The sequence below is a fragment of the Lolium rigidum genome, chromosome 4, assembly GCF_022539505.1.
Source record: "Lolium rigidum isolate FL_2022 chromosome 4, APGP_CSIRO_Lrig_0.1, whole genome shotgun sequence".
NCBI lineage: Eukaryota > Viridiplantae > Streptophyta > Magnoliopsida > Poales > Poaceae > Lolium > Lolium rigidum.
Genome location: NC_061511.1, coordinates 71,319,718 through 71,345,495, shown reverse-complemented (window position 1 = coordinate 71,345,495; position 25,778 = coordinate 71,319,718). Strand labels below are relative to the sequence as shown.

The following is a 25,778-nucleotide window of genomic DNA, read 5'->3' as shown; positions in this document are numbered from 1 at the left end:
GCGGACGTGACTGGTACTGCCGATGACTTGCCTTGTGCCGACAGGCTTCCCACAGACGGCGCCATTTGTCGAGGGTACTCCTCGCCAATGCCCTCCGATAGGGGCTTAGGGTTGATGGAATCCTGCAATCTGACACGAGACATCGGTTCACAGACAAGCGGGGAGAGCAAGTTACCCAGGTTCGGGGCCCTCGATGAGGTAAAACCCTTACGTCCTGCCTGTCTGTTCTTGATTATGATGATAATGGGTTACAATGGGGTGCCGAATAGTTCGGCTGAGATCTCGTCGAGATGGCTAATCGCTAGGGTGACCTAGCTCTAAGCTTTTTATGACTAAGATCGCTAAGATTGATCGTGTCCCTCGGCAGCCCCTCTCCTGGCCTTTATATAGGTGGCCAGGTCTCAAGAGGTCTCACCGAATACGACTAGGTTTACAGTAGTTTTAGATCCGATCTTCCCTTGTTTGATTACTTCCTTGTCTTGCCCATCAAGGAACCTTCTGGTGCACGGTCCTAGTGGCCCACCTTGCTTCCGAGGGTCTTCTTGGGCCTCCAACTAGACGGTACAGGATAGGGCATCATCGGTTACCCGAAGGGTAGTGCCCACGTCAAGCGTCGTGGCAGGAGCGATTGATCTTCCCCTCGGACTTCTTGGTCTCTGGGAAGTAAGAACTTCTGGAGAAGGGCCGCCAGTCGGCCAATAGATGCAGGGGCGGGGTGGTGACTCCGGCGTAGGTCCCCCATTGAATAGCTTCCTAGGTTGAACGCCGCCTCAACGGCGGAGTTGTTGAAGCATCCGCAGCTCTCAAGTAGAAGAGACACCACCACCAGTGTATGGGAGCAGCAACACCATCTCTGTCCTCTCCCTCGCCGCCATGGCCGGCCGAGAGGAGCAGCTTTGGTGTGCTACCCCGACACCAGAGGCAGCAAGGATAAGATCTGCAGCAGGCAGAAGCGGAGGCGACGACGTGGCTGGGCTCTTCCTCGCCTCCATGGCCGGCTAGGAGCCCTTCCACGGCGTTGGTCGTCGGCGTGCAAGCGCTTTCCCCCTCGCCTCCAAGGCCAGCCAGGAAAAGTCGCTGCCCGCCGCTTCCTCTCTGCAGCAGATACACCGCCTCACTTTTATTTGAAGGAGTGTCGGTCCTCTGCATCCCTTTCCCCTCCAACCACCGGAGAGGAAGAAGACGCAGGCAAGACCCAGTACCATGCTTCACCTTCTACCCTAACTCTCCACAGGATTGTCTCAACGGAAGACTGCAACCCATCGAATACAACACCTCCTGGTGCATCGATAGATCCCACATGACCGAACAAACCAGAATGTTCAGGTCGCACGGCTACATCTGGGCTCGGGCAGTAGGCGTGAGAGAACACCACGAGTTCAGTTCGAGCGTGCATTTGGCTGTGTAGGGGTGAGACCATGAGTGAGCACCACCGGTCCAAACCGGCCGGTGACACAAACGGACCCAGCACCTCTTAGAGCATTACTAGTAGAACCCTCAAACTGGTCAAACCCTAAAATAACTGCTTTTTTGAAGACCGAGACAGAAAATTGGCGCCGAACAGAGTCCTTAAATCCTTAAGCCCTCAAAAAAAATTAAAGATCCGGTCCTCATTTTTCATCCCAACCTGTACAAACCCAGGTTGAAGGGAAAATTACCCAGGCCCTTCATCTGGTCAACGCGCGATGCGGGAGAGAAATATCCCTCCAACCGCTCCTCCTTCCTCCTTCCCCCCGCGTCGCCACCGGCCCGATTCCGCCGACCCCCGCCCAATCCCGCCTCGCCCCGCCGCCCCGCCTCGCCGCCGACCCCCGCCGCCCTGCCTCCGCCTGAGCCGAATCGCCCACCGCCCCGCCTCCGCCTGCGGTCGAGATGCCGCCGCGCCCTGCCGCGCTCGTCCACCGGCTACCACGGCGTGCGGCTGCGCCCCTCCGGCCGGTGGGCCGCCGAGATCACGTGCGGAGGCGAGCGGTTTTGGCTCGAGACTTTCGAGTCGGCCGAACTCGCCGCCCGCGCGGACGACGTCATGGTGTGGCGCTACGATGGCGCCGCCGGGCCGCGGAACTTCTTCGACATCGACAACTTCGCGGCGGCGGTGTTCATGACGCTGGCGTTCAACGTCGTTACCCGCGCCGTCCACCGGGAATACATGCGGATGTCCATCCGCAACCGCGATGAGGTGGACATGGCCGCCTTCCGTGTGACGCATCCGCAGCACGTCGAAGAGGAGCTCGAGTTCTATGCGCAACTGGCGGCGCAACGAGCTGCGGCGGCTGCCGCTCGTCCGTCTTCATCATCGGCGCCGCCTCCCACTATCGTAGTCGACGATAGCTCTGACAACGACGATCTCGATTGGATCGACAAGATGGTCGCGGAGCTGGAGACGGAGGAAGCCGACAAGAAGGCCGTGGAGGACCCCGATTGGTGCGACAAGATGGTCGCGTTGCTGGAGGCGGAGGATGCCGTGGAGGAAGCCGCCAAGAAGGCCGAGGAGAATGGCGACAGCTCTGATTTTGATGAGGACTTCTGGGATAAACCCTAGATTTCGATGATCCGATGAACTATCTACCTAGTGTCAGTGTCAGTCTACCGACGAACTATCTACCTAGTGTCAGTGTCTACCGATGAACTATCTACCTAGTAAACTATCATGTTTGTTGAAGTTTAAATGTTTCTCAAATTTTGAATGTTTTGAGGGTTTGAGGGTTGGTTTGAGGGCACTGGTCTGCGCTGGCTATTTTGGGGTTTTCAAAATCACCAATTCTCGACCCTCAAACTGTTTTTGAGGGTTACATATGTTTGAGGGCACTGCTAGTGATGCTCTTATGGTCTTACCCAAAACATGCGCAGAACTCTCTATACTCCAATGGCAAGCTCAGCAACAATTACATGGCTCAGTTAAGCATAGACACACCAGACTTTCAATGAAACAATGACCAGTTGACCTTGACGAGCATCGTAACATCGCCAAAAGTAACAGCAACTTGCGCTGCGCCATTGACATCTGGAGTAAAACTAACAGTCTGTGTAGCAGAGGCAGTAGCAATCCTCAATAGAAGCTTCTCCTTCTTGCCAACACATACAACACGACGCAACAGCTGGACTATTCCACTACCATCACAGGTTACACCACCTGCTTTGCTATCATGTAGCACAAGACAATCCTGAATGCTGGAGGTGTAAGCTGTGATTTCTCCACACAAATTTCCATTGATAACCTTGATTTCAACGGTAGCCTCCACAGCAAACACAACCACTGCAAATTTCACCTCCACAGTGCTCAGCCTGCTTTTGAGGTCGACACAATCAAGAAGACTATAGTCCCACCCTGCCAATCTTACACCATCAATCACACACAGTCCCTTGCTAAGTTCTTGGTCTTTCTGCCTTTTGTCATTGACCTTAAGATCTACCTCCAAGTATAAGTTATCCATTAACACCAGTCCCCGAGTTGGGCCAGTCAAGATCAATGATTCATCCTACGAGAAAAGGTCAAATAACAAATTTACAGCCAATCATCTAAATAATACAATGGCCGTAAGTGTGCAACTGTTCTTAATAGGTTGACAATGATATCTGATTACACGTGATGTTTGGTTCTAGTTCTACTCTGCTTGGAAGCAAGTTCAGTAAAAGATGCTCTACCTCTGAGTTGATGACTTGGCAATCATCGCAAGAGCGGCGGAAGAGATAGACACACTTGAAATCAACGTAATCTCTGGCAATCACAGTGCCATACACTTCCAACGGGAAGGGAACATCTGACGCGGCTATCTTCACTGAGAAGATGTTTGCCGACTCCCATAGGCTGTAAACCTGTTTTCCACGTGGGTTGGCGTGTGTGGTTGGAGTCCTGTGAGTGTATCGCATCGGAGGCAGAGGCGCTGCAAATCAAAACAACATCATCTATGCGAGTGTATCGCACTGGACCAACAGGCAAGCATTCTAAGACAGAACATCGATTACATGGAGGAATATGGAGAAATTGGACTTCAGACTTACATTCCTCGTCGATGTCGAATCTGGAGAAGTCCTTGTGGTAGAATCGGGTGTAGCAGACCTCCCCAGTCTTGGGATCGTACTCTTTGATCCTGTCGAGGACGGCCTGATGCGCTGCATTTCTCTGCGTCCACTCCTCCACGTTCCGCGCATGCTCCGCCGCCTTCTCCTCGGCCTCCCGCCGCCGCCTCTCGGCCTTTGCCGTCACTTCGGCCACCACCTCTGCCTCGTCGTAGAAGAGGGGTTCTAAGCAGCCGCTCTCGTCGACTTCCTCCTCCAGCCCTAGGTCGCCGCCCGCCATGAGCACGCCACCGAGGCCGAGAAAACAAACCCTAAGATCTAGTGTAATTTTTTTTTTCGAGGCGAGAGCGACAGAGAGGAGAAAGGACCGAAGTCTTTTTTTTTGTGCGAGAGGAAAGGGGGAGCTCCTATACAGCGCTTCTAGCGGGAGCGATCGCGGCTCCGCTCAAGCCATCCTGCCTGGGCCGTTTGTAATGCGGCCCAATAAAGGTACTGTTTATTTCTCTCTTTTTTGTTTCAGTTTGATTTTTAAAAAATTTAAATCCAAAAAAGTTCATATTTGGAAAAAAATTGGATTTAAAATGTTTAAATTTAAAAATTATTCAAATCTAAAAAATGTTCTAATTTAAAAATTGCTCAAATCTAAAAATGTTCGAATTAAAAAATGTTCAAATCAAAAAAATGTGTGAACTTTATAAATATTTAAATCTAAAAATGTTCAAATTTAAAAAATGTTCAGATCCAAAAATTGTTCTGAGTTGAAAATTGTTCAAAATTCGAAAAAGCTCAAAAATGAAAAAAAAATCGGATTTAGAAATTCGAAAAAGTTGAAATTCAAGATTTGAAAAATGTTGAAAAACTAGTAACAAAAATCGTAAAACCACGAAAAACCGAAAACCAAAAAAACCAAACAAACAAGAGAAAATCGCCTAAAACCGGAAGAAATCCTGGGGAAAAAATACTGCCGCCGCTAATGGGCCGGCCCACTCCATCGGCCGCTTCAGGCGGGAGCGATTCGCTCCCGCAGTGAGCGGGGAATAGGGATCGCCGAGGAAAGGACCGAAGTGATCGATCTACTGTATCTCGCTTATTTGGGTTTGGGCCTCTCTAGGGCTAGTTGGAAGGCCGCATCTATCCTTGTTTTCACCCCCTCCCCCCCCCCCCTAATAAAAAAGGTCGATTTTTTTCAAAATTTTGAATTAAAAGGTTTAGAAAACGAATTTGAGGGATTTTAACTTAAAATCGTTAAGGATGTCTCAACAGTCAACACTCATTAAAAAAATTCAGAAAATTAATATGTGAAATTCAAATGCAAATAATAAATCAAAAGCCCAAACATAGGTTTTGACGCGTATAGAGGCACTATGGTAGACGGCGACGGATAAAATCGATGGGTCATTTAGAAACAACAGAAATGTGTGGCATAAAAAAAGTTTTAAAAAGTGGAAAATAAGATAATACACTATAACCATATATAGAGCTAAACTTAAGACTAGTTAATATTTTTATTCACATGTGAAATGGCTTACAAGAGACATTGTAACATTGAACAATAAAACATATAAATCAAATCTAACTCTTTGAAAACAAAAATTAACAATGTTGGTAGGATTAACATTAATTGTATGATGCAAGAAATCGTTCCTTCCATAATCTTTACTTCGTAACACTGTTTGTCTGAAGACGAGGTAGGAGCATAAGCTACTTTAAGAGACATTTAACGGTACATCAAATTGATTTTGGCTGTTCACTTTCGTTCATCCAGTGGCCCAGATCGGTAATCTATATCTATATCTATACCTAATAATAAAGGAGCTAAGGTTTCTGCCAAAAAGTTTCGTCAACGCTTTTTTGGGACCGTTTTGCCCTCCCACCAAACCACATATTACGTACTTTTGCCAATACCGATTCGTTCCTTATGTTTCCCATCTAGCAAACGAACCCGCTCGTGTGGATCAGAATATGGGCTGCCAAACGAACATGCTCGCGTGGATCAGAATATGGGCTGTCGTGTGGGCCGGAGCAGTTGATGCCGCGTCGCCCGAACGGGCTGGTATTTTCGTCCATTGAATCAAACACGTACAAGATGGGATCTCTGGGCGACGGAAACAAGGGCGACGGAAACAAGTGACGTACAAGACGGAAATTCTACGCGAGCGACGGAAACATCTGATTGTATCTCGCACGTTCTCCTCTCGCGATGGAAACAGCTGGTTGTATCTCGCACGTGTCGGTCCGTCTGTTTTTACCCTAAATTTTCGTTCAAATTACAACCCTGCCACCGCTTAGTTTAAAAATACTGTTCGTATGTGTGGTTTGCCTAATTGAAACCGGACGTAACCAGATTGGAGTCTTGCGGGACGTAACCAGATCGGAGTCCTGCGGTGAGGCGCTTGACGAGCCCAGCCTTTATAAAGCACCAATCCCCACCCACCGGTCCCTCCAAACCGAGCAGCGGATCCGCTATGAATCTCTTCATGGACGCCATGAAGACGAGTTCCGTGTTCCTCTGATCCTTAATGTGGTGCCGCCTCCAACTATGGAAACGCATCAATGTGTGAAGCCAGACCTTCCTTCTTCTCAATCGGCTCTATGGTGGATCCTCTCTAAACGGCGACCTTCGGCTCCGACGCGCCGAAACCGCGCTACTGATCCAGGCATGCTCGGTTTGTTTATAGTGCGAGATGGTTGTTGATTCTTCCGTTTTGTTGTCAGGCAACAAAGGAAAGTGCCGATCGGGTCATGTACTACGTGCGTTCACGATTGGATTCGGTGGTCTCTTCGTCGTCGTCATCCCGGCCAAGCGTGTCCTGCAGCATCGCGGCACCTGCAATCGTCGGCCTCATGGTTGTCGTCGCCTTTGTGTTGGCGCATCACGGTTGCCATCGCCTTGGGCGCCAGCCCGACGAGAGGCGCGAAGTTCAACTTGGCTAAACAATGAGCGAGTCGGGCTCGATTAGGATTTCCTGGCCTCGAACATGTACATGCATGTCTTCAGTTTGTACTGTTTCCCCACATGTGAGTCTAAAACCGACAAGGAACTGATGCAGCTCGCACCCTCGTGGCGGATCGGAGGACTCTGAGCATGGGTGGTAGCTCGAACTATACAAGAGTTGCGGCTACACGGGTGTGCATGATCACCGGTCTCTGTGACGTCCGACCGCGCCCGTCCAGGTGCTTGGTGAAGCCGACCTCTTCAAGCTGACCACCAGCTTTTATCCGTGGCGATCCTGGAGCTCAACTACTGCCCACGGGTTGAAACGGGGTACACGCAGCCTCCAGTGCATGGAAGCTTCCTGTGCATGTTTTTTTTTTGGGATTTCTATTTTCGTGCCCTCGGTTCCTTAGTTGTGCTCAGTTTTCCCCAGCCCCTTAGTTTTTCCTCAGTTTTTTCCAAAACCTTGTCTGAAACCCGCAGAAGGAGGTCGGACGGAAGGAATCCCGTTAGTTGACGTTGGTTGGTGCTGGCAAGTGGGGCCGCTGTTGGTGCCCCGCAGTGGACACGTCTTCACTTATCCAGATCATCGTGGGACCCACAACTTGTCCACGTTAAGTGCGCCGGACCCACAGCTTACCCGGGTGACCGTTGCAAAATGGGAGCCCGAGCCAGCCCCGCGCCCGTGCCCGTGCCATTGCTTCGCCTTTCTTTCTCCGCGCCCCATTGTTCTTCTTCTCCGCCGCCGGCAGCCCTTCTCCGGTAGGCGGGTGATGTCTAGTTTCTCTTCGACCTCCCGTTCTTCATGGCCGCAAGTATGGACCCGTGCCTTTGACAAGATGCCCCGACCGCCCACGCCAGAGCCTCCGAAGCGGTCGATCCGTAAGACGGACGAGAACGGCAACCGTGGACGTGAGTTCGTTGCATGCGAGAGCTTGCCATATAGAGAGGGGGATAAGGTTAGATCTCGCTCCAATTTCTCTGTTTTCTCTCGATTTTCTTGTTATTCCCTCGAATTTGGGATTTAGGGTTCACGTTGTTGTTTTCAGATCTTGAAGAAATGCGGCATTTCGAGTGGATCGATGTGTACGTTCGGAGGCTTCGGTTGCGGGAATCAATTGGCGCTATTGGGGGCGCAATTTGGGAGGGGGGGACTTGCTGTAGAGAATGCGGCGGAGAGAGGAGCCGTTCCGATTAGGGACCTTCCGATTATGCCTAATGCTCCCAATGCGGAACCGGTGGAAGTGAAGGGAGAACCGAAGAAAATGAACAAGCAATTAAGGCAGCTGATCGAGTTGAAGAAGCAAGCTAATCTGATGGCTGGTTGTTTTTTTGTTGTATAATTACGATCGGATTCTTATCATTGCTCACCAGGCGCTAGAAGTTGTTACAAGGGATACCTTGTTACAAATCCATTATTCGATTACATGTACTTGTAGTTGTTTTCAAAGTTAGTGTGTGCATTCACCGAAATTACCAACTATATTCCCTAAAAGAAAAGGAAAGCTAAAGATCGTTGATAATTGTTAGAGGGGTGACAAATAATGCAATCACCGAAATCCGCAAATATGTATGCCTCATGTTTATACCAAAATTATACCACTTTTAGGCCTTTCCAAAATACCAATACCATATCCCAAACTATATTCCCTAAAAGAAAAGGACAGCTAAAGATAGTTGATAATTGTTAGAGGGGTGACAAATAATGCAATCGCCGAAATTCGCAAAAATGTATGCCTCATGTTTATAACAAAATTATACCACTTTTAGGCCGTTTCAAAATACCAATACTATAACCCAAACTATATTCCCTAAAAGAAAAGGACAGCTCAAGATAGTTGATAATTGTTAGAGGGGTGACAAATAATGCAATCCCCGAAATCCGCAAATATGTATGCCTCATGTTTATACCAAAATTATACCACTTTTAGGCCTTTCCAAAATACCAATACCATATCCCAAACTATATTCCCTAAAAGAAAAGGACAGCTAAAGATAGTTGATAATTGTTAGAGGGGTGACAAATAATGCAATCGCCGAAATCCGCAAAAATGTATGCCTCATGTTTATAACAAAATTATACCACTTTTAGGCCTTTTCAAAATACCAATACTATATCCCAAACTATATTCCCTAAAAGAAAAGGACAGCTCAAGATAGTTGATAATTGTTAGAGGGCTGACAAATAATGCAATCACCGAAATCCGCAAATATGTATGCCTCATGTTTATACCAATACTATATCCCAAACTATATTAAGTGGCAAACTCGTCATTGCATTCTCCACCGACAGAGAGAGAGAGATGGGTGGCCACGAAGAGAGAGAGAGAGAGAGAGGTTGCCACGAAGAGACGGATATGGGTATACTGCCCGTTAGATCAGTGGATCAACGGTTCGTGGAGTCGATCCGTGTGACAACGGCTCAACCAATCAGGATAAGTTTGGGCTTCTCGTAGCATTTGTGACAAGTACTTGAGGGCAAAACTGAGTAGTACTAAGAATCCAAGGGCACATAAATAGTAAATAGACTAAGGGATTCAAACAAAAGAATTACAAAATGAAAAATGTGTGTTTTGTACAATATAATTCATATTGGGCTACATCAAATTATTTGCAATTCAAATATACATGAGTGTGACAATTATGGCATCATTTAGACAAACTATGTTTTGGGAAAGATGTTTTGCAAAGGGGTTTGGGTGGAAAACCATGCATCTTCATAGCTACACTAGTGATTCCGAGAAGTGGCAATTTGTGGTAAAACTTGATTTATATATGTTTGTTAAGGTTTTCTAGGTGGCAGGTTGCGTACGAAGACTCCATGAGTAGTTGCCACTATGTTTTTATTTTTTTGGATTTTTTTGCGCATGAAATGACTCAATTAGCTATGTTAATCTCATTTGTTGACTCTCTGTTGACCAGCTACTCGAGGGTAAAACTGAGTATATTGCACTTGCCGGTCTAAGTCCTCGAGGGGAAAACTGAGTACGGATAAAATTTCTGTATAAGGCCCGAGGTTATAACCGAGTACACCAAACGTCCCAGGGTTAGACTCGGGTAGCGGTGCACGCCGCAGCCGTGCATAGCGGACGCGTGTTGCCGTGCATAGCGGACGCGTGTTGCGGTACACGCCACCTTCGTCTTTATAAAGCCCCTCTTTCTCTCCCTCGACGCACGTTCTCACCGGCTCACCGCAACCGCCTCTCCCTGTCCCATCATCTTCTCCACAACCGAAGAAAAAACCCCGAAGAAAACCGCCGGCGATGGAGAAGAATGAGATGCCCATTGTCGGCACATCAGCCGCCGCCCCCGTCCAGTGCCCCCGTCGCTGCTTCCATCGTAGCAGCCGGCGCATCGGCCGCCGCCCCGTCCGAGCCCCCGTCGATTGGGACCCGTACGAACCAGTGCGAGTACGACGCGCCGGAGAACCCCTACGACACCACCATCGTCGACAACGAGCCGGAGGTAACCCTTTGTTCCCTTGTTCTTATCTCATTTCAATCATTTTGTGTTAGATCTACCGTTATTACGGTTCGTCCGTTCCTAGTTCAATCCTTTTTTGTTAGATCTTGCGTTATTACTGTTCGTCTCGTTCCTAGTTCGATCCTTTTGTGTTAGATCTTGCGTTATTAGTGTTTGTGATTTGCTTTTGTTTAAGATTTGTGCCGATGATGATGAATATTTGGGCATAAATTGATTCAGTGGTTTGGTCAGTAAACAATTGGTGTGTACAAATTTGTTGTGCATGATCTTTGGTTTGCTCGACTCAAATCCTGGATATAAGTGTGTCCAATGTAACCGAGGCTACCTCTTTTTTTCGAGCCCATATTATCATGCATGATTTTTTGTTCACTCTCTGTTCCATCATCGTTGCAATTGACTCCGTGTTTTTTGCACGATCTTTGGTGCTACGTGACAGGTGCAGAGCAGCGACGTCGACGAGCGACGACGAGTCCTTCCACACCAAGACTCGTCACGTCCTCGGAGGCTGCAGTCCGGCCATTACGATGGCCCTTTTGCTCGAGGCATTTACAAGTGCCCCTTCGCAACAGGAAGCTCCGCGCCACCGACTTCAACTCCCCGGTGAACCATGCTGAATCCATTGGCAGATGTGGCGCTAGAGTTGGAAGGACCGTGAACGTGCATGCGTACATGGCCAAACACAAAGCACTTGGGATTCACTCGCGCAACCTCCAAGCGAGTCACACGCGCTACCCGGAGGCGTTGAACGTGCCTACCGCACTCTTCGTATGTGACTCGCTCTATCCGTAGAGCAGCTTAATTTCATGTAAAATGTAGCTTATGTTGGATCTATCGGTACTACTTTTGGATCTGTCCTGAATATATCTATGCTATGTTGGTTGCCGTATGCAGCCTTATCCTATATTTTTTCTTCCGGATTTGTGCCCTAGATTTCCTACCCGATTGGGTAAAAACGAAGGCATAAAGAAATGAATGGCGTTAAAAAACAGAAGGAGAAGCTGCTCTAGATTTGCTACCAATTTGGGCTATCAAATATGAATGAGATCGAGCGATAGAGAGGAAAAAGGTACATTGAAAACTGCTAATCTGGGCGAAAGAGACAGAAACCACTCGTGCCCCCGTCCCGGACCCACACGCTACGGCCCCACACGCTACGGCCACACAAACACGGCCTCGTCCCGTCCCACGCGGTCCCTTCCTACCAGCCCCACACGACGCGGTCCCACACGACGCGACCCCACAAACGACACGACCCCACTCGTCGAGCACGGAACGGTCAACTTAACGGATTCCTTCCGTCCGAGCTCCTTCTGCGGTTCAGACAAGGGCTTGGGGAAAACTGAGGAAAAACTAAGGAGCTGGGGAAAACTGAGTACAACTAAGGACCCGAGGGCACGAAAATAGAAATCCCTTTTTTTTAGATAAAAGGCCATAGCGGGCCCGACTTTAAATTAATAAAGCCAGCAAGGTTTAGATTCATACAAACTGCTGCGGCATACAAACTGCTGCGGCATACAGCAAGCTTCCTGTGCATGTGCCCTTGTTGTTCCTGAAACTGAAACACAGTTTCTCTGAAGAACAAGTAGATAGGTCTGTCCAAATATTCAGACTTTGGTTTTGGTGAACTGACATGCTTGCCAAGCATGGCATCGGCATCTCCTCCTGGTGGCAGTGGTACCACTCTGTACACTATACTCTGTTATTGTGATTTTGAGCAGAAATATTAGAAAAGGAAAAGTTAAACTGCTACACGTGATCACTTGAGGAACAGTATTTAGCAGTATTATTTAGTTAACAAAGAAATTAATTGGTGACCAATCGTTAGAGGGAATGGTCGGTGAGCATTTGAATCATCTCCATGCTATGCTACTAGCATGTACGTCTGCCTGCATTCTGTAGTATTATTCTAATTGTACATCGTAATGTTGCCTTGGTGATGTACTCTGTTAGTTTTAATCCATTCTTTACTTTTAGGAAATACAAAAGTTAATTGTGATTTTATCGAAATATTACCTGTACTCTCGATTTAAACTTAATTATTCCAGACTCATCGATGATTTTAACCATCGGAGACTCGTCCAAAACAAGAAAAAAAACATGCACTGGTAACATAGAATGTTTATATTTCAATATGCAAAGGGCTCAACAATGATAGATGAATGCAACTTCAAGTCTTCCATGTACAACAGTCCATAAATTTTAAACACTCAGTGCATTGCGGTGCGGAAAATCAACATGGTAGTGACTTTGGCACATGACTTTTTTCATGACCTACAAAATATTCACCCGTAGCGAAGCACGGGCAGAAATCGTGAAGTATATTTAGTCACTAGGGGTATTTTAGGTAGACCACTTGTTGTAAATTCCATAGACATTTTTCCTCAAAAAGTATTAATATGAAGGTTGTAGTTGGAACTTTTCCATGCCATCTACTATCATGGACTAATACACTGTGATTCCAGCCAGGTAGAACGTCATCATCCTGCATCAAGTCCCTCATCGATGGCGTGCGGTCGTATGGCCTGCGACGGTCACACCGTTGCCACTGCCTTGCCCTAGTCGTCCTCCAACCCCACTCCTGCATCGACCTCCCAATCAACACCCATCCATGGTGGTTGTCGTGCCAAAGGGTGAGTAGCACCCACCCACACTGCCCCGATCCTATGACCGGCATCACCATGGCAAACTTTAGCAGTTGTTGCCGGCCTTAATCCCAACACCGTCTCCTCCTCTCCCATCCTATAACTGCTAAATTCGTTGTAATGTGAGTAAATTAGAAAGAAACTGCCACAATTAGGGCTAGGTTAACAAGTTTATACTTCCTTTTTTTGGGAAGAGCTGAGCGTCCCCCGGGGGATCAAATCCCCGATCCCCCGGGTGTTCCACCATCCGATTGATGCGATAAAACCCGTCTGATCTTAAACAAACCGGTCGACTTTGCTTTCCCCTCCTCCCCACGTGGGTGGACCCACTTCAGGTCGCTTTCGCGTCCTCCCTCCTCATATTTGTTGTTGCTTTCATCTCTGCAATCCCCACCCATATTTGGCCTCTCTTGCAGAAAAAACGCCGGCGACGCTCCGATGATTTGGCCTTGCAGCAGCGCCGCCTCCCTTTGTGACACCGATGGACAACATGCAGCAGTGGCGTCAGCGGCATGTAGCAGTGAAGCCGGGGGATTGTAGTAGCTCCACCCCTGGCTTGTAGCAGCAGAACCATGCCATTGTAGCAGTGCTGGCGACGACTTGTAGCAGCGGTGCCCGGTGGTTGTAGCAGCAGCACCGAGCCATTGAAGCAGCGCTGCCGCCGGAGGCACCAGGCGGTTGTAGCAGCGGCAGTGGCGGCTTGTAGCAGCAGCGTCGATGGGTTGTAGCAGCGGCGCCGGACCATTAAAGCCGCGCCTCCGGCGGTGGCACCAGCCTCCGCCTCTTTGTAGCGGCGCCAGACCATTGAAGCCGCGCCTCCGCCTCTTTGTAGCGCCGCCGGACCATTGAAGCCGCGCCTCCGCCTCTTTGTAGCGGCCGCCGGCGACATACGTAGCAGACACCTGCCACATACGTAGCAGAACCTGCCACCCCTTGTAGCAGCCGGCGCCGCCCTTTCTAGCAGCCGCCGACGACATACGTAGCAGCTGGCGCTGCCCTTTGTAGCAAACGCTGCCGCCCTTGTAGCTGTCGACGCCGCTACCTTGTAGAGTTGTAGCAGCCGCCGCCATACGCAGCAGACCGCGATGTCCTTTGTAGCAGACGTTGACGCACCTCGTAGCAGACGCCGACGTTGCTCACAGCAAACACCGCCGCAGACAACGGGCCGCGCACACACCATCGCCATCCAACATGGTGGCGTCGACCTTGAATCCTTGATCTCGCGTTGTGAGCATGGAGGATAGGTGGCGCTCGTAGGGGAAGAAGCAGGGGAGGTGCGGTGGCGGGTGGGAGAACAGGCGGCTCGCCAGGGGGGAGCAAGGCGGCGCGCCGGGGAGGAGCAAAGCGGCGCGCCGGAGAGTTGTTGGTGAGGACTGAGGAGTTGAGAAATTACTCGTGGAAGGGGGTGGGGGATTTGCGAGAGTCCGGGTGGGGATAAGGTTGAGGGTGGGTCCCTCAATCACCGCTGTCTCCCTTGTTGCATGCCAGCAAGGCGGACGATGGCGCGACGTGATCACCCGGGGGATACACAGTGTTTCCCTTTTTTAAAAACTAGTGCAAGTGCCCGTGCGTTGCCACGGGTCATCAAATTTTATTTCTCAATACACATATATAATTTAGAACTTACTATAAAAAATCAAAACAAATTAGGGATATCATAATATACTACATCATGATAATACCAAACACAATACCAAAACTGCATTGTTATGCATGTGCGTGCTTTCAAGTTCTAGGTCTTGTTAAGTCCATCATAACTATCAACTTAACAACCTCTCCTTTTGAATGTATTATTGGGTCTCAAAACGTGGGCGCTGCAAATACAGGTATAACTGAAACAATACTTCTTTTCTTTTTTATTAGTCCAAACAATACTTCGAAATTCATAAATATCAGGAGACAACATTGAATCGTAGCCTTCTGTGTCAAACATACAAAAATGGCTTAGCAAATCTTGAATAATGGCTTTGCTAAAAAAACTCAGTCGGCAAGTCGGTGGTGCAGATGCTAATTTTTTCAGTAACGCGTAGTTGAATGCCCGTGCCTTGCTACGGTCCCTTAATTTCTTTGTGCTACACATGTAAACATGTAATACACCTAAATATTCGCTTATAGATAGAGATAGTAGCATAGTATTTCAAAAACAATTAAATTCTACTTTAAAAAATATATTATTTGATAACAATGTATAATCCGGTATCATATGCATAGAAAGTAGCGACACATCTAGTTATTTCATTCTCAAGTTCAGTGACTGCTAGTATAATTCGATAAATATATAGCCGAAAATATATGGTTGTTTAAGTCATGTGGGAAAATAAAATCCTAATGTTTCCCATAGAACCAGTGAGTTTGGGTTCTCCATTGAGTAACCCCACTGGAAGCCCAGAACCACAAATTCTTACAAGGAACCGTTTAATTTCTTGCACGCATCGGGTCATAATAAAGATAGATCAATCATGAAAGGAAAACAAATGAAGTGAGACCATCCGTGCATATTTATATACTTAAAGTGCACCCCTAAAAGTAGTTTCTATCTAAGATCACTAATTCGTAAAAATCCATGTACATTTCCAGTATTTTCAGTTTTACTAAATTTTGATGATTATATGTTTTCTTTGTCTATGCAACATGGGCAAAAATGCAGATTTGGAAAACTAAACCAATGTTTTTTCACATTATTACTACAAACTTTACCCACAGTCAAGAAACTCCTTTTTTATATGTCAAGAAACTCCTGGATACACAGGGCATGAGAAAGAAAAAAAAAGTGGATACCACAAATTTCTGTACAAGCACAAATAGATGGATTGGCTTTTCAGTTTTTACAAAGTAAAAAAAAACAGTTTGTGCTCATAGAACCATACAAAGAGGTTTCACCTACAGGAAGCTGGAGGTATTCAGGTTTTCTTCTCAAAGTTTACCTTAATTTTCCTAACATCAAAGTGGATGCTACCTCTCATATCACTGAAAAATAAATTTCGTACTTACTTGTGCGCTTGTTCAGCAATATTAACTCAGCATAGCTATTCACACAAGCATGCAAGTGGTAAACATATGAAAAGTGAAACTGTCCTTCCAATAGACCGGCAAACATATATTGTAAACAACGGATTTCTTGTCGATTAACTGATACATAATATTTTTATTCTCTGCAAATAATACAGGTAATGTGTAAGCAATAACGAGAAAACAGAGATTCATAATCCAGAGGAGCAGCTAATTTCTTTTTTTTGCTTCTGAGTTCTATTGATTAGACTTAACTTTATGACAAAGGAAGATGTACCTGAGATAAAAATCCACATACTGCATCGTGCTTGCAGCAAATCAAGTAGTCAAAATTTTGATACAAACAAAGCAGAAACTATTGTAGTAATCAAATTTAGGGTTCATACATTCAATTGGCGGCAACTACACATTTACAACGAACATTATATGCAAACAAAAGAATTTGATCTAAGCAATCAATGTTCTATAGTATGATGTGCCAAGCCAATAAAGCAAGTGCACTATAAGGAACTTGACGATGACCGTGGAAGAGGGCCTGAACAGACCTGCCACCTCCCATGTTTCACAGCCATTGTACATGCCCTTGAGAGCATCATTTAGCTTGATTGACTCTAACCATTCTTACCTGAAGAATAACAAAACAGTACAAAAAAGGTTACTTAAATGGTTGTTTTAGAAACCACCAAAAGTGAATAAAAAATCAGAAATAGCCATGTATGGCATCTAGCAAAGGTCAACTTGGCATAAGAATGTCAACATGTTTCCATTTATTGTCAGGTGATCCACCCGACTGCACGGCAGCAGAGGTCAGGGCATGTGCTCGCGAATTGATGAGGACACCGGTGTTGCAGCCCATGGAAGAGACAAACAGTCGGCAGCAAACGGGCAAGAGAAACTCACTGATGTTGCATCCAGGTATGAACCGAGAAACTAAGTACATCAGACAAACGCTATTGCATAAGGTTTAGAATTCAAATAATCATAACCATGTGATGGCTGATACGTCCAAAACGTATCTACTTTCCCGAACACTTTTGCTATTGTTTTGCCTCTAATTTGTGTGTTTTGGATGCAACTAACACGGACTAACGCTGTTTTCAGCAGAACTGCTCTGGTGTCTCGTTTTTGTGCAGAAATCCAACTTTCGGGAAAAACCTCGGAATTTATGCAGAAGGCCCTATTTTCCCAGGAAACTAACGGAGCCAGAAGGGCAATTGAAGTGGAGGCCCGAGGGCCCCACACCATAGGGCGGCGCGGCCCAGGGGGGGCCCGCGCGACCCTGTGGTGTGGCCCCCTCGGCCGGCCTCCGACGCCCTCCTTCGGACTATTTATCGGCCTCGACCTAAAAACGCACGGGGAGAAGTCGAAGTCGCCGTAAACCCTCCGTAACGCCGCCACATCGCGAAACTCCGTCGCGGGAGCCGAAGTCTCCGTTCGGCACTCCGCCGGACGGGGAATTGGAGGAGATCATCGCCGCCATCACCGCCAACGCCTCTACATCAACCAGCCATGTTTCCCCCATCCATGTGTGAGTAATTCCCCCGCTGTAGGCCGAAGGGGATGGTAGGGATTGGATGAGATTGGTCATGTAATAGCATAAGATTGTTAGGGCATAGTGCCTAGTGTCCGTAGTTGGTACTTTGATGATATTGTTGCAACTTGTTATGCTTAATGCTTGTCACTAGGGCCCGAGTGCCATGATCTCAGATCTGAACATGTTATTGTTTCATCATGATATTCATTGTTTATGGTCTTACCTATAAGTTGTATACACATGTCGCCGTCCGGAACCAATGGCCCCGAAGTGACAAGAATTGGGACAACCGGAGGGAATGGTAGCGATGTGAGGATCACATGTGTTCACGGAGTGTTAATGCTTTGCTCCGGTACTCTATTAAAAGGAGTACCTTAATATCCAGTAGTTTCCCTTGAGGCCCGGCTGCCACCGGCTGGTAGGACAAAAGATGTTGTGCAAGTTTCTCATTGCGAGCGCGCACGACTATATATGGAACACATGCCTATTGATTGCTTTGTACTTGGACACCGTTTTATTATTATCTGCAAATGCCCTACTATGATTGTTACATGAGTTTCTCTCATCCATGCAACGCCCGTCATCCGTCCCCGTGCCTACAGTATTTTAATCCTGCTGTTTACTAAAATCACTACTGCTGTCTCTGTTACTCTGTCGTCGTTATTTCACTATCGCTACTCGCTATAAACCCGTTACTACCGATAAACCCTTGCGAGCAAGTCTCGTTTCCAGTGCAATCTGAATTGACAACTCCGTTGTTAAGGCTTCCAAGTGTTCTTTGTCTCCCCTTGTGTCGAATCAATAAATTGGGTTTTACTTCCCTCGAAGACTCGTTGCGATCCCCTATACTTGTGGGTCATCAAGACTATTTTCTCGGCGCCGTTGCCTGGGAGCATAGCTTTATTTGGAAGTTCACTTGGATTAATATTGTTCGCTGCAAATTCTCCATCATGGGTAAACCTCGCGATACTAAGATCGCCATATTACCATCCACTACAAGAAAAGGTACAATTCTGAATACCTCTGCTGCTCTTGATTCACCATCTCGTGATTGATAAACTTGTTTCACCGCCACATGCTTCGCATGCGGGTACATCTCGCTGAATCTGAACACTCTCATAATATTGATAATGTTTCTGCTGTGCTTGATGATAGTGGTTCATTGGGATTTTTTCTAGATGCTACAATTGCTAGGTCTAGACAAATTGAAAATACTGAAACTCCTAATGCTACTACACCTGTTAGTTCACTCGAACTTGGTTATTTTAGTGATGATCCTGAGGAAGATTATGTGGAGCTTAATGATGATTTTATTGAAAAATGCAATGCTACTACTGATGCAAGAAAAATTAAAAAGTTGCTTGCGAACATGCTTCGTTAGATATAAACTCGTCTCCCGATCCTAAGTTTGCCACATCTCCTATAAACATTAGGGATAAAGATTATGATTTTTCTCTTGATCTATCTCATATAGCTATTGTTGAGAAAACACCCTTTTGTGGTACTGAAAAAGAAAGTGCTGTTGAACACATGACTGAGCTATCTACTCTTAGTAGCTTGTTTTCTGATGATGTTAAGATGCGTACTTACTTTGTTGCTAAAATATTTCCATTCTCATTAAAGGATGACGCTAAAACTTGGTATAATAATTTGCCACCTAATTCTATTAAAAGTCCGAAAGAATTGCTTGATGTTTTCTTCCGCAAATACTTTCCTGCTAGTGCTCAACATATTGCTTTGCAGAGAATTTATAATTTTAATCAGGGAGATGAAGAGAAATTGCCTGAGGCTTGGTCGAGATTCTGCTCTCTTATTAGAGCTCGACCTGAGCATGATTTGGAAAAGCATGATTTACTTGATATATTTTATAGTGGACTAACCATTGAGTCTAGGGCATACCTGGATAGTTGTGCTGGTTGTGTTTTCAGGAAAAGAACTCCAGACGACGTCGAAGAATTATTGGCTAAAATAAGCCGGAATCATGATGATTGGACTACGCCTGAACCGACTCCAACTCCAATATTGAAGAAGCGGGGTTTAATTAAATTGAATGATGAAGATATGAGGGAAGCCAAGAAGTCTCTCAAGGAGAAAGGTATTAAATCTGAAGATGTGAAGAATCTACCTCCTATTGAAGATATATGTGAGATAATTCCCCCTTCATCCATGATTGAGGTAAACTCCCTTCAACGCTTTACTAGGGAAGATATTCCGTATTTGAAACTTCCTGCACAATGCTTAGATGAGTTTGATAATTATATTGTTAAGCAAGAAAATTTTAATATGAGAGTAGAGAATCATTTAATGGAAAATTCTCAAGCTATTAGTGAATTGCATGATATTGTGGAGAGAACCTCCAATGATGTTAAGATGCTTGTTAAACATTTTCAAATGATTCAAACTCAAATTGATCAACTCACTAAAGTGCAAAATGACTTGTTAGGGAATAATTCTAAAGAGAAACATGCTTATGAAGTAACAACTAGAGGTGGTGTCTCTACCCAGGATCCTCTATATCCCGAAGGGCATCCCAAAAGAGTTGAACAAGATTCTCAACGCATTGAACCTAGTGCTCATTCTAGGAAGAAAAAGAAGAAGAAACATAAAAATATTGTAGAATCCTCTCGAACCCGTTAATGATCCTAATAGTATTTCTATTTCGATGCTGAAACCGAAAGTGGTAATGAACATGATAATGATAATGATAATGATAAGAATGATACTCCCGATAAAGAAGAGGTTGAAGAAGAACTCGAAAAGCATGCTAAAAATAAAAAGTACACTAAAGAAGATTTTATTGCTCGAGAAACATGGTAATGAAAGAGAACCTTGGGTGCAAAAGCAAATGCCTTTTCCTGCTAAGAAATTAAAATCAAAGGAAGAAGAACACTATAATAAATTTTGCGATTGGATGAAACCTTTATTCTTGCAAATCCCTTTGATCGATGCTATTAAATTGCCACCTTATTCAAAGTATATGAAAGATATTGTTACTAACAAAAGGAAAATCCCCAATGAGGAAATTTCCACTATGCTTGCTAATTACTCTTTCAATGACAAAATTCCAAAGAAGTTGGGCGACCCAGTATACCTACTATTCCTTGTTCTATTAAGAATAATTATGTTAAAACTGCTCTATGTGATTTGGGAGCTGGTGTTAGTGTTATGCCTTTTTCTCTTTATAAGAGACTTTACTTAGATAAGCTGATACCTACTGGATATATCTTTGCAAATGGCTGATAAATCTACTGCTATTCCTGTTGGTATATGTGAGAATGTTCCTGTTCAAGTTACTACTAACTGCTTGATATTAACCGATTTTGTTGTGTTGGAAATGCCCGAAGATGATAATATGTCTATTATTCTTGGGAGACCTTTTCTTAACACCGCAGGGGCTGTTATTGATTGCAATAAAGGAAAGGTTACTTTCAATGTTGATGATAGGGAGCATACCGTTTATTTTCCTAAGAAGATTGAGAAAGCGTGTGGAGTTAATACTATTTCTAATGTGAGAACTATCAAAGTGGGAACTATTGATTGTCCTATATATGAGCCTAAGGAAGAATATCAAATTCTCGTGATTGGATCCATATCAATACAATTCAAGGTAACATGATTGATTTGAGGTTTATTTCTTCTTATGCTATGTAAAATTTATTTGGTGACAAGACTTGATCAACCTTGTTAACGGATACTTTTTATATTCATAGAGGAGGTAAACAACATATCTTTCTTCCTCCACTTGCTCTAGTTGCTGTAGCACTTTTAATTTGCAAAGTTCTTTAGTTATTTGAAGATTTCAAAATTTTTCTGGCCAGTAATAATAAACTAAATACCCAGAAATGTGCGTTTTTCAAAGTTTTCAAAAATTCACAAAAATTATACCGTTGGTCCTATTTTTCGACGAGGCACCTAGGAGCACCAGAGGATGACCTGTGGGGCACCAGAGGGGGCCAGACCACAGGCCGGCGTGGCCAAGGAGGTGGCCGCGCCACCATGTGGTGTGGGTCCCCCTCTGCCCCACTTTGTCATCTCTTTCGCCCAGAACAGTCTCTCTCCCGAAAAAACTCGTACCAAGTTCCTCTCTCTCGCGTTTTTGCTTCGAACTCCAGATTTTTCGATCTCTTTGCTCAGCCCGATTTCGTCCGAAATTTGGCACATTTGCTCTTCGGTATGTGACTTGCTCCACCCATCCAAGTAGAATTTCGTTTGGTTGAGTACATCTTGAATATTTTGCTGCTGTAGGTAACATGTTTAGTGAGCTTGCATGCTTGTTCTAAGTGGTAGAAACTAGTTTTGATGCATGATTAGTACTCTAGCAAGTTCCTATGGTAGTTTCCCTCAATTATATGTCACCAAATCAATTTTTTTTATGTCATTTGTTGAAAATTTCAGAGAAGCTATGAAGAAGTTTAGCTTTGGAGAGTTGTTCAAGAAGGGGACAACCAGCACCGGGAGGCCTTCTAGGGCCGCCACCCGGATTAGGCAATCATATAATGAAGATATCCTCGCGCCTAGCTTCGCGCCTGAAGAGGACAACGGTCCTCCAAATGCTGCTACTTTTCCATGTTATGATTTTCTAAGGAATGCAGGGATACTGGAGGATTTCTTAACCCTTGTCAACAGGGCAGGGTTAACCACTTATATGGGCGATGAAAGGGCGCAATACTACTTGCTCACCAAAATCTTCGTCGAGCGTTTCCAGTTCAACAACAAACACTATGAGCCAACGATATGCGTTCAGGATTTATGGTAATACTGTAACTATGCCATTGAAGGATTTTTGTTGTGCCTTGGATATTGCCCCTGTAGGTACAGCAAGTAGGATTGATGACAACCCCCGGGACTTGCTGGAGCTCTACCGTGGGATCACCGATGATGATTGTCGCACCATTCAGCGGGGCAAGATAAGGAACATTCAACTCCCCGCCATTAAATATTTTGCATACTACATTGCTACTAGCATTCTTGGTAGGGAGAACACTAGTAATATCTCTAGCTACCATCTTGCTTTCCTGAATATTGCACTTACTGGTCAAACCTCCTATCACCTTGGTGCTCTTATTGCTCGCCGCCCGACTACCAGGGGGCCTATTTTTGGAGGAACCATTGCACTGCGCGTTTTAACATATCTTAATCTTCCTATTGATCCTAATGATGTGCCATTGGCCCCTAGGAGACTTGATATTACTGCTATGAAGAGTCATCATTTTATTACTACTGACTCTACTTTAGATAGTATTGTGTATAGAATGTTGTTTTCTGACGGGGAGGAGAAGGAAATCCCTCTTCCCCAACCTAGTTTGTTGAGTATTGACAGGCAGTCATGGTCGTGCACTAAGGAGGAGGTGGATGAACATTTGAAGATAAGAGACTTCCACCAGCAACATGACTCCGAGGACGTCGGGACCTCCTACGACCACACCGTCACATATCCGGGTGCTTCTTCTAGCACATACCCGGAATACGACCCATCTTCATATTACGGAGACACTACTTCATGGGATCGATGGGATTGAACTCCACTTAGGCCAAAAGCCTAAGCTTGGGGGGAGGTATACCAGCATCACTCATTCTTTGCATATTATGGTTGCTGGATACTTGTACATACTTGTTTTGTTCGATTGAGTGGCTTTCTAATGAGAGGAAGATGATATTTGGGGAAATGCTGCCTGAAAACAGATTCTGGAATGTTACTGTAAAAATCGTCAAAAATAGCCAGAGCGTCATTTTGAGCTGCAAATTTTTGTGTAGGTTCCCCAGGTTGTTATCTAACTTTCATTAGTTGAACACTTTTCGATCTGAGCAACGTAAGATTTTGTTAAAATCGATTTCTGTACTGCTGTCGGGTTTTGGCAGATTTCTGCCATTTCGCTTTTCTGTGTTTCTTTTAGTTTGCTATTTCTTGATTTCGCTTTGTTTCCTTCCCAAAACACAAAAAGACCAAAAATATTTCTGTTATTTCTCTTCACCATTTGTTTGCTTTAGTTTCTTGCATTTGTTTCACTTTATTTGCTATTGCTAGTTTGCTATAAGAAAATCCAAAAAGATTTTGCTTTGTTTGTTTGTTTCCTCTTGTTCTTATTTGCAATTTGAAAACACCAAAAATATTTGCTGTTCTTCTCTGGTTTGTAAAGTTCTTTATGAGTTCAATGGTCTTCGGTGGCTGGAGCGTGGTTTTCATTTCATATTATCCAAGCTGCACAAGTGAAAAGGCAATAATGACGATCTACGACAATCCGATTGTGGTGAGAGGCTGGTATGAACTCTATTTGTTTTCATTTTTGTACATATACTCATCCATGTGAGCATGCTTAGTTGGTTCATGTGAGGTATATGTTATTTGAGAAAGTCTAGTAGTTCATGATCTCTCATGTTTAGCTCCAATTTATTAATATGAGTAGCATGTCATGTATGTTTGTTTGCATTGTTTTATTCATAAGTAAGTATGGCATTGTGGTATCCTCCTCTCGAATAATTCATTTATATCGACTTGGCACATGCTCACGCATGCATATGACTGAACAAAAAGTCAATTAAGCCTCGATGATTTATATCGCTTCGAGTTCTTGTATCACTTTTATGCCTCCGTTAATTTATTTTGCCGCAAGCATGATTATGACGATTCATTGCTCTCTTGATTTGTCGCTCCCTAGTCTATTGCTAGCCTTCACTTGTACTGAGCGGGAACGCTGCTCGTACTTCCGAACACATGAAAACCAAGTTATTCCGAGTGTCCACCATAAATACCTATGCATGGCATTTCAAACCATTCCAAGTAAATTCTCATGCGCTACCTTTAAAACCTTCAAAATGCTTCTCAATTTGTGTTTATGTTTCATAGCTCATGAGGAAGTATGTGGTGTTTAGCTTTCAACCTTGTCATTTACTTTTGACGGACTCTCATATGGACTAGTGGCACATCCGCTTATCCAATAATTTTGCAAAAAGAGCTGGCAATGGGATTCCCGGTCCCGAATTAATTAACTTAATTAGACACTCCTCCATGGTTTGTGATTGTTGGACGGCACCCGAAGGATTCGGTTAGCCATGGCTTGTGTAAGCAAAGGTTGGGGGGAGTGTCATCATCATAATAAAACCAAAATAAAAAAGGCACTCCTTCATGGTATGAGATTGTTGGCGGGCACCCGAGGATTCGGTTAGCCATGGTTTGTGAAAGAAAGGTTGGAAGGAGTGCCAAATAAATATGCAATAATTCATGGGAGCCGCTCTTGAAAGTCCGGTTGGCGAGGTAGTTAGTGTACCCATTACCATTCGTTGACAACAACAAACACCTCTCAAAATAATTTTACTCCTGTCTTTATAAAAATGAAAAGCTCTAGCGCATGTTAATCCTTGCTTCCCTCTGCGAAGGGTCAATCTTTTACTTTTATGTTGTGTCTCCATTATTTCTTTGAGCACTATCTTGAGAGCACAACTGTCATTCTTAGTACAATATGCTTGTCTCAAAATATGATTGATTGTGGTATAACTTTGATGCATTTATCTTTTGACAATCACTACTTCTAGTCTTTCTATGAACTCCAGAGGTGCCCGGGCATTTATGTTTTGCCAACCAAATACAGGCCAGCGAGATACCACTTTATCATACTCTCTTATGAACATTGCAATCTTGCTTATACACATGATTCATGATGCTTCTTATTAATTGTTGGTACCTCTCCATGATTGACATAGCTGTTAGATGATCTTATTTGCATATATCTCATTATGAACTACTCGAGTATTAGCCATAGCATGAGAATATATACATCATATGAGCAAGTGTGTTCGTTAAAGTTCTTTTATCGCTCAGTTGTTAACTGAATTGCTTGAGCACAAGCAATAAGCTAAGCTTGGGGGGAGTTGATACGTCCAAAACGTATCTACTTTCCCGAACACTTTTGCTATTGTTTTGCCTCTAATTTGTGTGTTTTGGATGCAACTAACACGGACTAACGCTGTTTTCGAGCAGAACTGCTACGGTGTCTCGTTTTTGTGCGGAAATCCAACTTTCGGGAAAAACCTCGGAATTTATGCAGAAGGCCCTATTTTCCCAGGAAACTAATGGAGCCAGAAGGGCAATTGAAGTGGAGGCCCGAGGGCCCCACACCATAGGGCGGCGCGGCCCAGGGGGGGCCCGCGCGGCCCTGTG

General features: G+C 45.0%; 1 protein-coding gene across 1 annotated transcript; it reads right to left on the bottom strand.

The window, feature by feature from the left end:
• Positions 1–2,921: 2,921 nt before the first annotated feature.
• Positions 2,922–4,300, bottom strand: LOC124647224. The gene is made up of 3 exons (XM_047187193.1): positions 4,003–4,300; positions 3,646–3,884; positions 2,922–3,479 (listed from the first exon to the last, which is right to left on the bottom strand). The coding sequence occupies exons 1-3, from the start codon at positions 4,298–4,300 to the stop codon at positions 2,922–2,924; spliced, it is 1,095 nt and encodes a 364-aa protein (XP_047043149.1).
• Positions 4,301–25,778: the final 21,478 nt, after the last annotated feature.